Here is a 13,604-nt window from a genome sequence, read left to right on the forward strand (position 1 = left end):
GGACAGTGGACTTTGAGCGCCGCCGCCAGGAAGCTACAATCCACCAGCGCAGACCACCGGCGATGATTCATCTTCTCACGAGGAGCTTCTTCGTCAATCTGCTCTTCGACTTGATGCACAAATGGCTCCGATTTGTGCTAAGGTCTCTAGTGTCGCAGCAAAGAAATCAGAGAAATCCGCAGCGCACGACCTCAGAGAGCCCTCTGTCTCTCCCGCGATGGCGAAATCCGAAATTGGGGACCTACCATGTCCAAAATCGGAAGGATACCCCGCAAACCCCTTGTCGACACAAATGGAAGAGGGTTTGCAGGCCACCCCTCCCTCTCTGGACGCTCTAAGTCTTCCCCCTCCGATGCCGCCGGATATCCGAGAGCTCCCTGTCTCGGAAAACCTCCCTGAACTTCCGAAATCCGATGGCGAGGCGACCTCCAAACCGAAGCCCTACTTTGCCATCGCAAGGCAACGACACATGTTCGTCGAGATGCAGAAATACTATCGATTTTGGCCACTCCTCCATGCTATTCGCCGTCCACAACGTCTCCAGCTTGACGGGCTAGACGCTGGCTCGGGGTATAAAAATTCCAAACAACCACCGTTGGCGCACTGTGATTGCTTTCCTTCTACAAACCGACAACAACCCAAACCCTGCGATTTCGATTTCGAAGTTGAAATCGTGGCCCTGGCGGCAGCAGTAAGGTTTCGCCCAGCGGATTTGAAATTGAAACTGCTTCCACAGGCAACTGATAAAGACATTGTTGCGGATTTCATCTCGAATGTTTTTCCCAAGGTCCAAAGAGTGTATTACAGGCTCTTCCCATTGCGTTTCGAACGTTCGGTCTTCGGGGGCCCTTATTTGGTTCACCTGGATTTCCAATTTGGGGATAATCCTGGTGCCTTCCACATATTTGCTGAAATGGCCGGTCAAAATGAGAATGTTGGGCAAGCCATGATTCTCGCATTCAGCCACAACCGGAACTCCGGGGAAACTTGGGTTGTACGAGACATGGTGACCATCAAAACTGTTAAGGCTAGACAGGTCTTCGATAGCTGTGGAAATCCTACAGTTGAGGTAGATATCATTTGCAGCAATGGGACTTTTGCTAGGGCTGTCGTACTAAATGGTGCTTCTACAGGTATATCTGAACCTCTAAAACTAAACGATGGGGGATCTGACTATCTTGGCAAAGGTGTTCTTAACATTGTTGAGAATGTCAATGCAATAATTGGGCCTGCCTTAATTGGAAAGGATCCAACTGAGCAGACTAAGATTGATAACTTCATGGTCCAAGTACTTGATAGAACAGTTAATGAATGGGATTGCTGCAAACCAAAGCTTGGTGCTACTGCCATTCTCGTAGTTTCTCTTGCCATTTGAAAAATAGGAGCTAGTGTGAAGAATCTCCCTCTATACCAGCACATTGCCAATGTGCCTGGGCACAAGACCTTAGTGCTGCCCGTACCTGCTTTCAATGTGCTCAATGGAGGATCTCCTGCTGGCAACAAACTTGCACTGCAGAAGTTTATGATCCTTCCTGTCGGGGCCTCCTCATTCAAGGAAGTCATACAAATGGGAGTCGGTGTATCACCATTTGAAGGCTATAATTAAGAAGAACTATGGCTAGGGGTGGCATCGAGCCGAGCCGAGGCCGAACTTGCCTATGTTTGAGTCGAGTTCGATTTAAATATTTCGAGCCGAGCTTCGAGCCGAGCCTCGTCTCGAGCTTAAAATTGTTATCGAGCTCGAGCCCAAAAATTTTAACCGAGCTCGAACCGAGCTTCGAGCCGAACTCGGGCCTCAATATACATTTAAAAATTTTCAAAAAATATATATCAAATAAATTATATACATTTTACATAAAATTGGACATGACCTCTACATAAAATTAAGCATAACCTATATATATAATACATATATAAGATTGGGCATAACTTTTTCTTAAAATTAACCATAATCTATGTATATAATACCAGTATAAAATTCGGCATAACCTCTACTTAAAATTGGGCATAATCAATATACATACAACCTGCATAATATATGCATAAACACTCCATCAAATTATCTATACATTCCATAAACACTCTATCAAATTATCTATACATTCCATAAACACTCCATGAAATTATTTATACACACCATAAACTAGTTTAAACACTTCATACATTGCATAACATTATAAATAAACTCTATAAAATAATCAAACACAACAAAATTAAATGAAATATCACTATCAATTTACAATCACCTAAATAAAAACTATAAATCCATTATAAAATTACAAACTATAGTTGTTTCTCTTAATGCTAGAAAATAATATGCGTCCTTGCATGAGCAAAATCTCCCCCCTATGACAAAAAAAAAAAAAATTAGTTATTGTTAGATAAAAAAAAATACTCTTCCACTACTAGTTAGTTAATGTCGTTAAAAATATTAAAATTACCATGATGAAAAACTTAAATAGAACATTAAATAAAAATCTTACCTCCCGTCGGACCGTCACTTTCGTCTCGTCAGCGAGGAAGAACTTTGGATGAAGAAATTGAAGAGGAAGGATAAAAATCGATAGCAAAAAAGAGAGATAATTTACATCGGTCTGTATCTAACGTATCAATTCAACGAAATATTGGGTCTAAAAATAAAAATTATGTACTGTATTCTGAAATATTCTGATCTAATATGTATGATGAATACATACTTACTAGACTTGTTATTAGTCTAACATAACATAATTGGGTTGAGTTCCATATGCATAAAAAAAGTTTTGTTTTGGTGAACAACAATTTAATTGTTGTGGTCGTTTTATGGACCACAATATTATATTTAGGAAGAGGAAGAGTTCCATAGGAATAAGAAAAAGACACATGAAGACAGAACAAGCTCTGATCACACCAGATAGGGTTTTTTTTTTACAATTTTTCAGTTAGGACATGATTTTTGTCTACACAATTGATTCAAAGAGCATGTTATCGTAATTTTAATTCTCTCAAGTTATTGAAAAAAAAAAAAAACCAGAACCAAGGCACAATAGAAGCTGCAGAAAAAAGGTAAAGACTAATCATTGCATTTTGGATAAAAAAAGTCCACTACCAGATAAAATATAATTAATATGGACACAATCTATATGAACAGAGATCAATATAAGTAGTGAACTAGCAAAAGTAGATGTGCATTGTACATTGAAAATGTTGATAATCCACATATTGTGACTAGAAGAAGGGTTTTGAGACTTTGTCCACAGGAAAATCGTATAGGATACCAAATGTAGGACAACATATGAATGACGACTGTACAGAATGCAATGCCGAGCAAAGGATGAATGATCCTTTTCAGCTTAAACAGATTCTTAAGAGAGAACAAAAATTTTATGCATTTAAAACCAATACCGCTGATAGCAATATAGATGGAAATTGGAAGGTCAAAGTTTAGGCCTGTGAGTAATAAGATAATAATCAACTACATGGTCTGCTAAATTCTCTTCGTGCTTAAAAAAAACCACATGATAGAAAACGATACGAGATAAACTTATTGATTGAGGAAAAAAGGTAAAAAAATGATTAAAATGATGTATTTAACTTTATCTGGAACATATACAACGAACCCCAGAGTCCTGTCAACCAAAAGCTAACTAGACTTACAGAAGATAAAAATGAAAAAAAAAAATCAACACTGAAATCACAGAGGAAAAAAACGTACTGAAAAAAAAAGGAGTTTTATCTAATGGTACTTCCTTTCCAAATGGATCTCCAGCAACCTATTTGTCGCACAGAGGTTAGGTCTTTCCTTTGGGAGGCTCCCTTTCAATTACTATCTGTCTTGTTTTTTCTTCTGAACCTTCAAAGATAGTGGTTATTAACATTGCTGAAACTTCAATGCTTACTCTGGAGCGAACTTCTATTGGAAAAGCGAAGGGTTGCTTGTTATATGGTCAATATTAAGAAAATATACTTTATTGATGGAAGAAATGTTGTGTTTAGCTTTATCATCTTCCTGTAATATTCTTAGTGTGCATGGATGTAAGCATCCAAATGCAGTTTCTTTGTTCTTCATCAAAGACTGATGTGACTGTGAATTTGCTAATTAAGTATCAGTATCAAGTTTTGAGTGTAAGCAACTTTCATTTTTAGATCTATTCATCTAACTTTCAGGTGGTTGAAGGCAGTGTAGTTATGATCTTTCATGAGGTTTCATTTGTGATCCCCATAACTATTTTCTACAAGAACATGATTACTCATTTGTTTTATGAATAGTGCACAAGTGAGTCTTGCTTGTTACCCTGCCAGAAGTGGACAGACTTAAGTATATTGCGATAGTTTTATGAGTTAACTGATTTTTGTTTTCATATTGAATTTTACTTTTATTTACTTGCTGCCACAACTTTTAACCTGTCCAAAGTATTCAGTGTGAGTGATTTAGTGGTAATTCAAAGAATTATATACAACTGGTCAACTGGATTTCTGATGAGAAATTGTTTCCTAGACATAGTAAATGCAACTAGTTACACTAGAAGTGGATGGTAAACATATTAGTTCTGGCTTATAGGATAATTTTTTTTTGTGGTTGGCTCATATGATATTTCTTTTATCGGGGCTGGTATTTCATATGAAAACGTACAGAAGATAAAAATGAAAACAAAAATCAACTTCGAAATTGCTGAGGAAGAAAACATACAGAAGATAAAAATGAAAAAAAAAAAAATCAACACTTACAGAAATAGAGAGTGTTCGCCGTTCGGGGATATCTCCAAAAACTTTCAAAGAATGAAGAATTACTGCTTAAACGAAACGAGATTTAGAGATTTTGTAGGGTTAGGTCGGCGACGCAAAAAAAAAAAAAATTAAATAAAAATCTTACCTCCCGTCGGACAGTGGCTTTCGTTCGTCGGCGAGGAAGAACTTCGGATGAATAACTCGAAGAGGAAGAAGATCGAACAGGAAGAAATCGCAGAGGAAGATGAAAAAATCGTAGTCTTTGACAGAGATTGAGGAATCGAAGAGGGAGAGGGAGAACGAGGGATTTGAAGACCAAAATCCCCCGTTTCCCATGAATACCCGCCGACGGACAGTGATTTTTGCGAGAAAATCATGCTGAAACGGTATGGAAATGGGAGGAAATGGCAGAGACGTATGGTTCCAGAGGGGTAGGACGGAAGGGAAGGGACTCTCTGTCCCAAAAAAAAATTTTGAACTCCCCCGATTCCCGAATTGCCGCTCGTTAAAACGAGCCGGTTCGCGAGCCGACGAGCCGAACCTGGCTCTGCTCGGGTTCGGCTCGTTAATATAAACGAACCTATTTCTGAGCTCGAGCTCGATATAAAACTAATCGAACCGAGCCGGAACCGAGCCGAACTCGAGCAGCTCGCGAACCGACTCAGTTCGAAGCCACCCCTAACTATGGCCATGCCGTCACATCAGTTCATGGTTCGGAAACTAATGTGGAAAATGCAATGACCAATATGTACTCTAAATGTCGAGCACTATATGCATCTGATAGAGCTTTTGCAACCATGTATAGGAGCAATGAAGTCTCTTGGAGTACTATAATTGGAGCTTATGAGCAGAATGGGCTTGGATTTGAAACTTTAAGAAGATGTAGGGAAATGGCAGTGGCTGGATTTGGTCCAACTCAATTCTTTTTTGCCTCTTGTATTTCTGCTTGTTTTGGCTTAGCAGCTTTAGATGTTGGAAGGCAGTTTCATTCTTTGATAATTAAAGCTGGTTTTTTTGGAGATATCTATGTTGGAAGCTCGGTTGTTGACATGTATGCTAAAGGACTGGCGCAGCATGGAAGAGCAGACAACGCAATTCAAATATTCAACGAGTTGGCGAAAACGAAGACAGATTCTAACAAAACAACCTTCATCTGCTGTGCGACAACTATAAGATGGAGCCAGATTCTGAAACTTACTGCTGCTTGGTTGATGTTCTTGGGCGAGTTGGCTGCCTTTACAATGTGGGTGTTTTAGTATGGAGAACGTTACTAAGTGCTTGTTGGAAGTATAAAAATGTAAGTATAGGACAGGAATTAGCAAAAAGAGTGATGCAGTTAGAGCCCGATGCTCATGCTTCTTACGTTCTTCTGTCAAATCTCTACTCAAAAGCTGGTTTATGGAAAGAATCTTTGGAAGTCAGGAAGAAAATGGCAAAGATTGGAGTAACAAAGGATCTTGGAAGTAGCTGGGTGATGATAAATGATCAATTGCATAAATTTTCAATGGAAAAATTTTTACATCCGGTAAGGCCTTAGTTGAGGCACCTGTGAGACAGGTTATTGTTGTTTCTTCTCCCTTTGCTGTTCCTATGCCAACAACGTGGCCAAAGGATACAATCATGGATAAGACTTGCTGGTCAGACAAAGTATACTGCAGAACAACTGGGAACTGGTACTGCCTTGCAAAAACAGCAGCCTCAAGTTAAGCTTAGGAGTATGGATAGAAACACAGCATCCGACGCATAGCTGCTGTCTGAGATGTTGCTGAAGCTCTTCTACTTATCTAGGCAAGATCAGATGCATCTAGGAGATCCATATGTAGCCCCCATGCAATACGGGCACATGCTTTAGTTGACAAGTTACTGAGCATGTTTTCCCAGTATAATTATCCTCAAAATTTTGTCACTGGTGACGATGACATTTGTCTGCGCTTTGAGAGGGTGATGAGTTAAAGAAGCCAAAAAAAAAAAAAAAATTGCTCCTCTGCTAGGTTGTTCTACTTTTGTACGAACATGCCATTCTACATTTGAGCTCGTTCTTGAGGAGAGAGTAATGTTATGGACTCATTAAGGGTTTATTGGTAATTTGTTGAACATTAGGGGTTTATTTTTAATTTTTTGAACTTATGGCCTTTGGCATGTTTTCCCTAACTCCCTATATAGGGACGTGAGATGAATGAAGAAAGTAAGTATTGAGAAAATTAGATTAAACATGTTAGATTCTCCCTTAGAGGTCTAGGTCAGATTCTCCCTCTGAGGTCCAGGTTGAGCTTCCTTCAAAGCTCCTTCGTTCTATTTGATTTCCATCATTCCACGTTCTAGAAACAAGAATTCTCTTCCAGCGTCAAGAGCATCCATGGAGGGAAGAGAGGAAAGAAGGGTGACTCGATCCATGGCTTGGGATAACCTAACAGTTTGAGGCAGTTTTGGTTTTCTTAGGTGTGGCAGCAGTTGCTTACAACCTAAAAAAAAAAAAAAAAACCTAGAGGGCATGCTCCAATTTTTGGGCATCCAACGGGCGAACATAGCGATCGCAGATGCTACTTGGGCACATGTGGAGACGTCAGCATACAGACCCTACTTCCGAGCTTGAGGAAAAGCTCATTCTTCCAGGGGGGGTTGTAATGTTATGCATGCAATAACATTATTATTTTAGTTATTTTATTTAATTTACTTTATTTTATTTCAATTTTAGGTCATAGGGGTATTTTTGGAATTATGTATTCATAGGGATATTTTTGGAATATTTTATTCATAGGGATAATTTTGTAATATTTTATTAAACCCTAACAGGGTGAACCCTATTTAAGTGGTAAGAGTAATGAGAAGGATAAGCTTTGAGAATTATGTTAAATCTAGCTTAAACAGGCTTCAGATCACCTTCTTGATCTCGAGGTTAGGGTTTTCCTCGAAAACCCACGTGGTCTCTCATCCTCCATTGATCTTCATCTTCCCCATGTCTTCCTACTATCCCTACAGTAATGCATGGAAGACCCGTAACCCGTGACAGATCCCTGATCCTCCCAAAGAATCCTTGTGTCAGATCCGGGACCGTAACACCCTCCCCTCTTATTGTCACTAAGAAACTGAAAGAACACTTACCATTAGAAATGGAGGAAGGGGAAGAAGGTAAGGAAGAAAGAGATATAGAAATTGAACCAACTTCCAAAGAGAAGGGAACTAAACAAGAACAAGAGGGATCCACCCAAGAAGAGTTCCCCCCTTATTCGGGATAAAAGGAGGATTCAAACAAAGTAGATGAAATGCAAGAGATCAAATTGAACGAAAAAGATAACACGTGCAATTTGTTTGGGTGTAAATGTAGATGACTCTTGGTTATGGCATATAGGAATAGACTCCTTGAACAAGTTGGCAAGGAAAAATCTGGTGAGGGGAGTACCAAATCAGAATTTTGAAAAGGAAAAAACTTTGTGATGCTTGCCAACTTGGAAAACAACACAAAAATTCAATCAAATCAAAGAATTTTGTTGGAAGATAGGGCCCAAGCCCCATGACCAAAGGAAGCCCTAGATATCTAAGAGTATTATAAGATGGGCCACACGATCAAAGAAGGCCCCAAGATGGGCCTAGGCCCATAAGAAGTAGGACCCACCATGATTACTACGAGCTATCATCCTTATCACATAAGTTGGAAGATCAAGAAGGATGCTGAAAAGCATCTTTATCTTATGGTCACGTCCAAGAAGAGTTTTAGTTTAAGTTATGTTTATCTTTTATCAATATTGAGTTATTTAATTATGCTAGGACATATCTTTAAGTGTTAGAGTTTGGGTGTAATTGGGACATGGGTAGCTTTATTGTAATTGAATTTTACTACCTTCCTCTATTATAAATAGGGGTTCATGTACTCTGATTACGACAAATTAATAATGTCAATGAAGTATTTCTCTTTTCCATAAATTCAACATGGTATCATAGCAGGTTCTGTGAGTTGACGTGGTCAACCCATAGAGGTAATGTGATCCTTTTCTCTAAACCCTAAACCCTTGGTCTAGGTTCGTAGTTATTTTTTTCTATCCCTACACTTATAGTTTTCTTTGCGTTTTTTACCTCTATACGGAGTTTTTCATATTGAAATTTATATACTGACGGAAATATAATTGAGTCTACTCTCTAAAGAAAAATGATTTGTTCCAATCGGAGTTATCTACAGAGAGATATTGATAATTGAATGAGAAAAAGGTCAGATTGCAAAAAGGTTCAATTAGTAGATGCAATCTTCAGATTCTGAGGTATTTTTTGCTATCAAGAACAACACTTTATATTGAGAAATATATACCAAAAGAAATAGTTGTAAGTCCATTCTTTTACTTATTCAACCCATTTTTATCTGATTTATCTACAAAGAGAAATCGATATTTGAAGCAGCAAAGGTCAGATTGAAAAAGAGGTTCGAGCAGCAGTAGAAAGCCTCAACTTCCGAGGTATTTTATGCTATCAAGAAAGAGATTTTATATGGAGAATTATATATCAAAAGAAAAATATGCAAATATTTTTTCTTACCTATTCAACCAATTCTTGGAATGATATTTTCATAAGGAGATATTTATCTTGTAAGAGTCAATGGTCATTCTAGAAAAACAGGAGAAACAGTAATTAGTTCGGCCAGATGAAAGAGAACGAAATCTATCAGATTATTTATCTTCTAATAATTATATTTTATGAATAAATGTTATACTTGGATGAAAGGTATTTAAGTATAGTTTCATACCAAGAAATTTCATGTCAATCTGATCTATATTTAAAGATGTATTCGCATTGGAAGAATTAAAGGTCATGCTTGTATTATGTTGTATTAAAAAATCCGAATTTATGCCTATTTTTTGAGTCACTTTTTGAGTTGACATATCAGGAAAAATATCTCACTTGTCCCTGGTTTGAGGGCCTATTATACGTCTCTGTTATTTTGGTTTATTGCTACATCTATGATATTTGGTTCAAGCTGGGATCACTGCCATTACCACCCAGCTTGAGGGGGAGAAGTAGAAGAAGTAGAAGAAAGAGGTATTTTATTTCATATGTTGTAAATAAGTTTATGTGACCAAAATATTCAAGAAAGGGGGAACACAAAAGATGAAGCTTGTGCATCTAAGAAGAATTTTTTATATCTGATTATTTCATGGGTTCTGTTACAAAGTTTATTATTTTGTTCGTGTTATATGTATTGGAAGCTGGTCATGTTATATACAGTTGCTGCTATTATGTCTCTCTGGGGACATTATTATTGAAGAAGAGGTGGTCTCATATCATCATTTATTTTACCCTGTAAAAATATATAATGGTTGGGAAACCACGATGGGCCCTACCAAAAAAAATATCACGGTTGGGAAACCATGATGGAAGATACCCTGTCAAAAAATACCACGGTTGGGAAACCATGATAGGCCCTGTAAAAATATATCACGATTGGGAAACCAAGACCGAGGAACTTATTATTACATCTATGTTATACCCCCCCTGAATTGGCCAACAGGGCCTAATGGAAGAGAGCACCAGTGTGAGGGGGAGTGTTAGAAGATGGGAGGATTGCCATTTTATACAAAAAGATTCTATATGTCATTTGCACCAAGCTGGGAGTTCATGATATTCTCTCACCCCCATCTTGAGGGAGAGTGTTGGAAGATAGGGCCCAAGCCCACACGACCAAAGGAAGGCCCACATATCAAAGAGTATTATAAGATGGGCCACACGACCAAAGAAGGCCCACAAGATGGACCCAGACCCATAAGAAGTAGTACCCACCATGATTACCACGAGCTGGCATCCTTATCACATAAGTTGGAAGATCAAGAAGGACTCATAAAAGCATCTTTATCTTATTATCACATCCAAGAAGAGTTTTAGTTTAAGTTATGTTTGTCTTTTATCAATCTTGAGTTATTTAATTATGTTAGGACTTATCTTTAAGTGTTAGAGTTTGAGTGTAATTGGGACAATGGTAGTTTTATTGTAATTGGACTCTACTATGTTATGGTCCCAATAGTGGGCCGAGTCAGGCAGAGACACCATGGCTGAGTTAATTACTCTGACTGAGTCAGTTATGTAGTCATTTAGTTTAATTTCAAGTTAAATACCGAGGGGCAAAATTGTAATTTTCACTTGTGGATATGATCCCTATTTAAGGGACAACATGGAATGAAAGGGATAAGCAGAAAATTACAAAGGATCTGTGTTCTCCTAAAAAAACCAAGGTCGACGTTCCCCTGGAACCCTAGGTTACGGAGTCCCTTAGAGCCAGGTTATCCATCGTCGTCAATCCATCTCCACTCCTTGTTTTCCCCTACGATTCTTCTCCTCTTCGTTCTCTTCTTCAAGTTTCCCTTCGAATCGCATTGTGGAATTCTAGGACCATAACATTTGGTATTAGACCAGGTTCACAATGAGCTACTCTTCGTTCCGAGATGAAATAGCCACAACAATGATGCTGGTAATGGCAGCAGTTCGCATAGAGTAAATTGCAGCAATGATGCCGGTAATGGCAGCACTTTGCACAAAGTTAACTGCGGCAATCCAGGATGAGATGGTGCCATGCGCACAAAAATAAACTCCGAAGCAGAGGAGATACTTCAGGCTTACAGTGAAAAGTCTGTGAGAGGGGCCGAAACTGAAACTCGTCAGAATAGGGATTCAGAAAGGAAGGTCATAGTTTCAGAAGTAGACGGTGTTCGACCTCAAATCTCGGCGAAACGGGCCCAAGTGGGTTTGCCTATTTTAATTCGACCAGATGCCTCCTGCGTCAACAATGTTGTTGTGGTTCCCCGGCGGCAAAAGCTTCATAAGGTCAGCATTATTGGCGACAATGGTGTTGGGAAGGTCTCTTCGTTAAATTGACAGGGAGTGTCCATATTTGCGAACAAGAAAGCCCAAAAATTGTTACGGTCCCGAGTCATGGATCGAGTAACACGGCGTGGGATTTGTGAATCCAGCACTCAGAATTTACTCACTTCACGTCAAGGGTCTGTGTATGAGTATTTCTCCTTAACCAATGCTTGGCCAGGAGGAAAGATCCTCTTTTGAGGGTCCTACCGAGTTGTTGTGCTAGGTAGAAGACCCCACAACAATGCTGACCTTGCTAGAGCAAGGTGCTCTTTTTTCTTGGTCACGGCAAAGAGGGTTTGGCCCTCTTTGTTGCTGCTCTAGCTAAGAATGCAATTCTTCTTTCTTAAATAACTTGAAACACGAGTTTGGGATAGATTAATACCTCTTCTTTGATGCTATGATCAGGTCCCACGTTGCACCAGGAATTGCTCAAGATTTGAGGATAAAAATCCTCACTTTGCTGCTTGGTAAGGGAGGAATTGGGCCTCTCTTGTTGCTACTGCCAAGAAGGAGGATAGATCTCCTCTTTGGGCTCGGAAAAGGGGCAGGAAGCTCCTTTTCTTAATAGGGATGATGGTGTATGAATTTGGGTGAAGATGGATGGCAATGGAGGGTGAATGATAGATTGGATTTTTGGAGTAAACCCTAAACTCGGGATCAAGAGGTGATCCCAACATATTTAGACTAGGTTATTCTAAAATCTCAAAGCTTACCTATTTCATTCATACCTATCCCTTAAATAGGGAGTTTTAGGGTTAGGGTTACAATAATTCCCCATAATGCCCTTATATAAAAAGTAATTAGAAATAACTCCTACTTAAAACAATATAAGAAATAAATCCTACTTAAAACAATATTAGAAATAAATCCTACTCAAAGAAATATAAGAATTAAATCCTATTGAGTGAGTTGTTGTTGTCTTTTTCGTTGTGTGACTCGGTGTGCTATTGAGTCCACAACAAAAATCCAGAGATTTTAATTCTGAATTAGAAATGGTGGCTGTGGTGGAAGATGAGATTCCTGAGAAACTGAAGTTTGGATTTGGAATCATTGGTGGGGGTGATGCTCCTTTTGCTGCTGGGCTCCTTTCCGACAAACTCAGAAAAGAAATTGCGTCCAGTGAGGCTGAGCTTCAGAACAAAATTAATTTTGGGGCAAAGATGGTTGAGGGTGGATGTTAAGCACCTAGCCAATACTATCCAAAAGACTGGTCTGTTAGGAGTGTAAGACATAGGTACTTAATGCCTAGGACCCTAACAGTGAAACTCCTCATGCTCTTCTCCACGAAACTCAGACAGGAAGGCCACTGCGGCATTGGGTTTGGTTGCTTTCGATTCATGAAATGCCGATCAAGAACGGAAATGTTCATTCCGTGGATAAAATTTATGTACTGAGACCAACGGAATTCAGTCTCACCCAGTTGTTGGTTCCTGTTGTGGCCGACGAGTTGGTGGCAGCAAAAAACACTGATGGATCCCAAGCGTAGGAGCTGCACAAGATGAAGCAGCAAGATACACAAACTGGGGAACTAGTAGCGAAATTCCTCAAGGTATGGCGTTGCCACCCTTCCTCTGCCCTATGTGTACTAATTCTTGAAGTGCCTACTCTATTCTGGAATGATATTGGGGTAGACACCACTTCGATGAATCTCTGTCTCGCTCCGTCCAAAGCTGTGAAACAGGAGATGAGTTCATTGTGCCAAATGGTTCATATTGATATAGTCAACAAAATTATGGAATTAGCAGCTGCTGGTGGGGCAATTTTAATGTGTGGGAGTAGGAACCATAAGGTTCAGCCAAAGGAAAACAATATGCAGTCTCGTGATTGTTGTTGGTCAACATTTGTGAGTGATCTAAAATTCAAGGAGGTTGCAACTAGTTGTGTGATCGATGTAGCTTGCAAGATGTATGTCGAAATGCTAAGAAGAATTAAGACCAGAGCTAGGTGCAGGGTTCTTGAGCAGCATTCATGTTGTACAGCCTATGAACACCCATTGTGTTTGCAATGTGATGAGAGGTACTTTGGTTCTGGATTGGATGGGGCAGTAAATACTTTTC

General features: G+C 39.1%; 2 protein-coding genes across 2 annotated transcripts; both read left to right on the forward strand.

The window, feature by feature from the left end:
* The first annotated feature begins 312 nt into the window (after positions 1–312).
* Positions 313–1,534, forward strand: LOC137952348 (uncharacterized). Its single transcript, XM_068799488.1, has one exon. The coding sequence runs from the start codon at positions 353–355 to the stop codon at positions 1,373–1,375; it is 1,023 nt and encodes a 340-aa protein (XP_068655589.1). The 5' UTR covers positions 313–352; the 3' UTR covers positions 1,376–1,534.
* Positions 1,535–5,444: 3,910 nt separating this feature from the next.
* Positions 5,445–5,963, forward strand: LOC137951160 (putative pentatricopeptide repeat-containing protein At3g23330). Its single transcript, XM_068797752.1, has one exon. The coding sequence runs from the start codon at positions 5,445–5,447 to the stop codon at positions 5,961–5,963; it is 519 nt and encodes a 172-aa protein (XP_068653853.1).
* The last annotated feature ends 7,641 nt before the right edge of the window (positions 5,964–13,604 follow it).

This window comes from Aristolochia californica, unplaced genomic scaffold (genome assembly GCF_029961685.1).
Source record: "Aristolochia californica isolate CCGP_79_NKW_82.1479 unplaced genomic scaffold, dmAriCali1.0.hap1 SCAF_15, whole genome shotgun sequence".
NCBI lineage: Eukaryota > Viridiplantae > Streptophyta > Magnoliopsida > Piperales > Aristolochiaceae > Aristolochia > Aristolochia californica.

What these genes read in the sequence shown, in the direction of transcription:
- LOC137952348 (XM_068799488.1), top strand. Translation starts at nt 353, where the DNA reads ATGCCGCCGGATATCCGAGAGCTCCCTGTCTCGGAAAACCTCCCTGAA.
- LOC137951160 (XM_068797752.1), top strand. Translation starts at nt 5,445, where the DNA reads ATGACCAATATGTACTCTAAATGTCGAGCACTATATGCATCTGATAGA.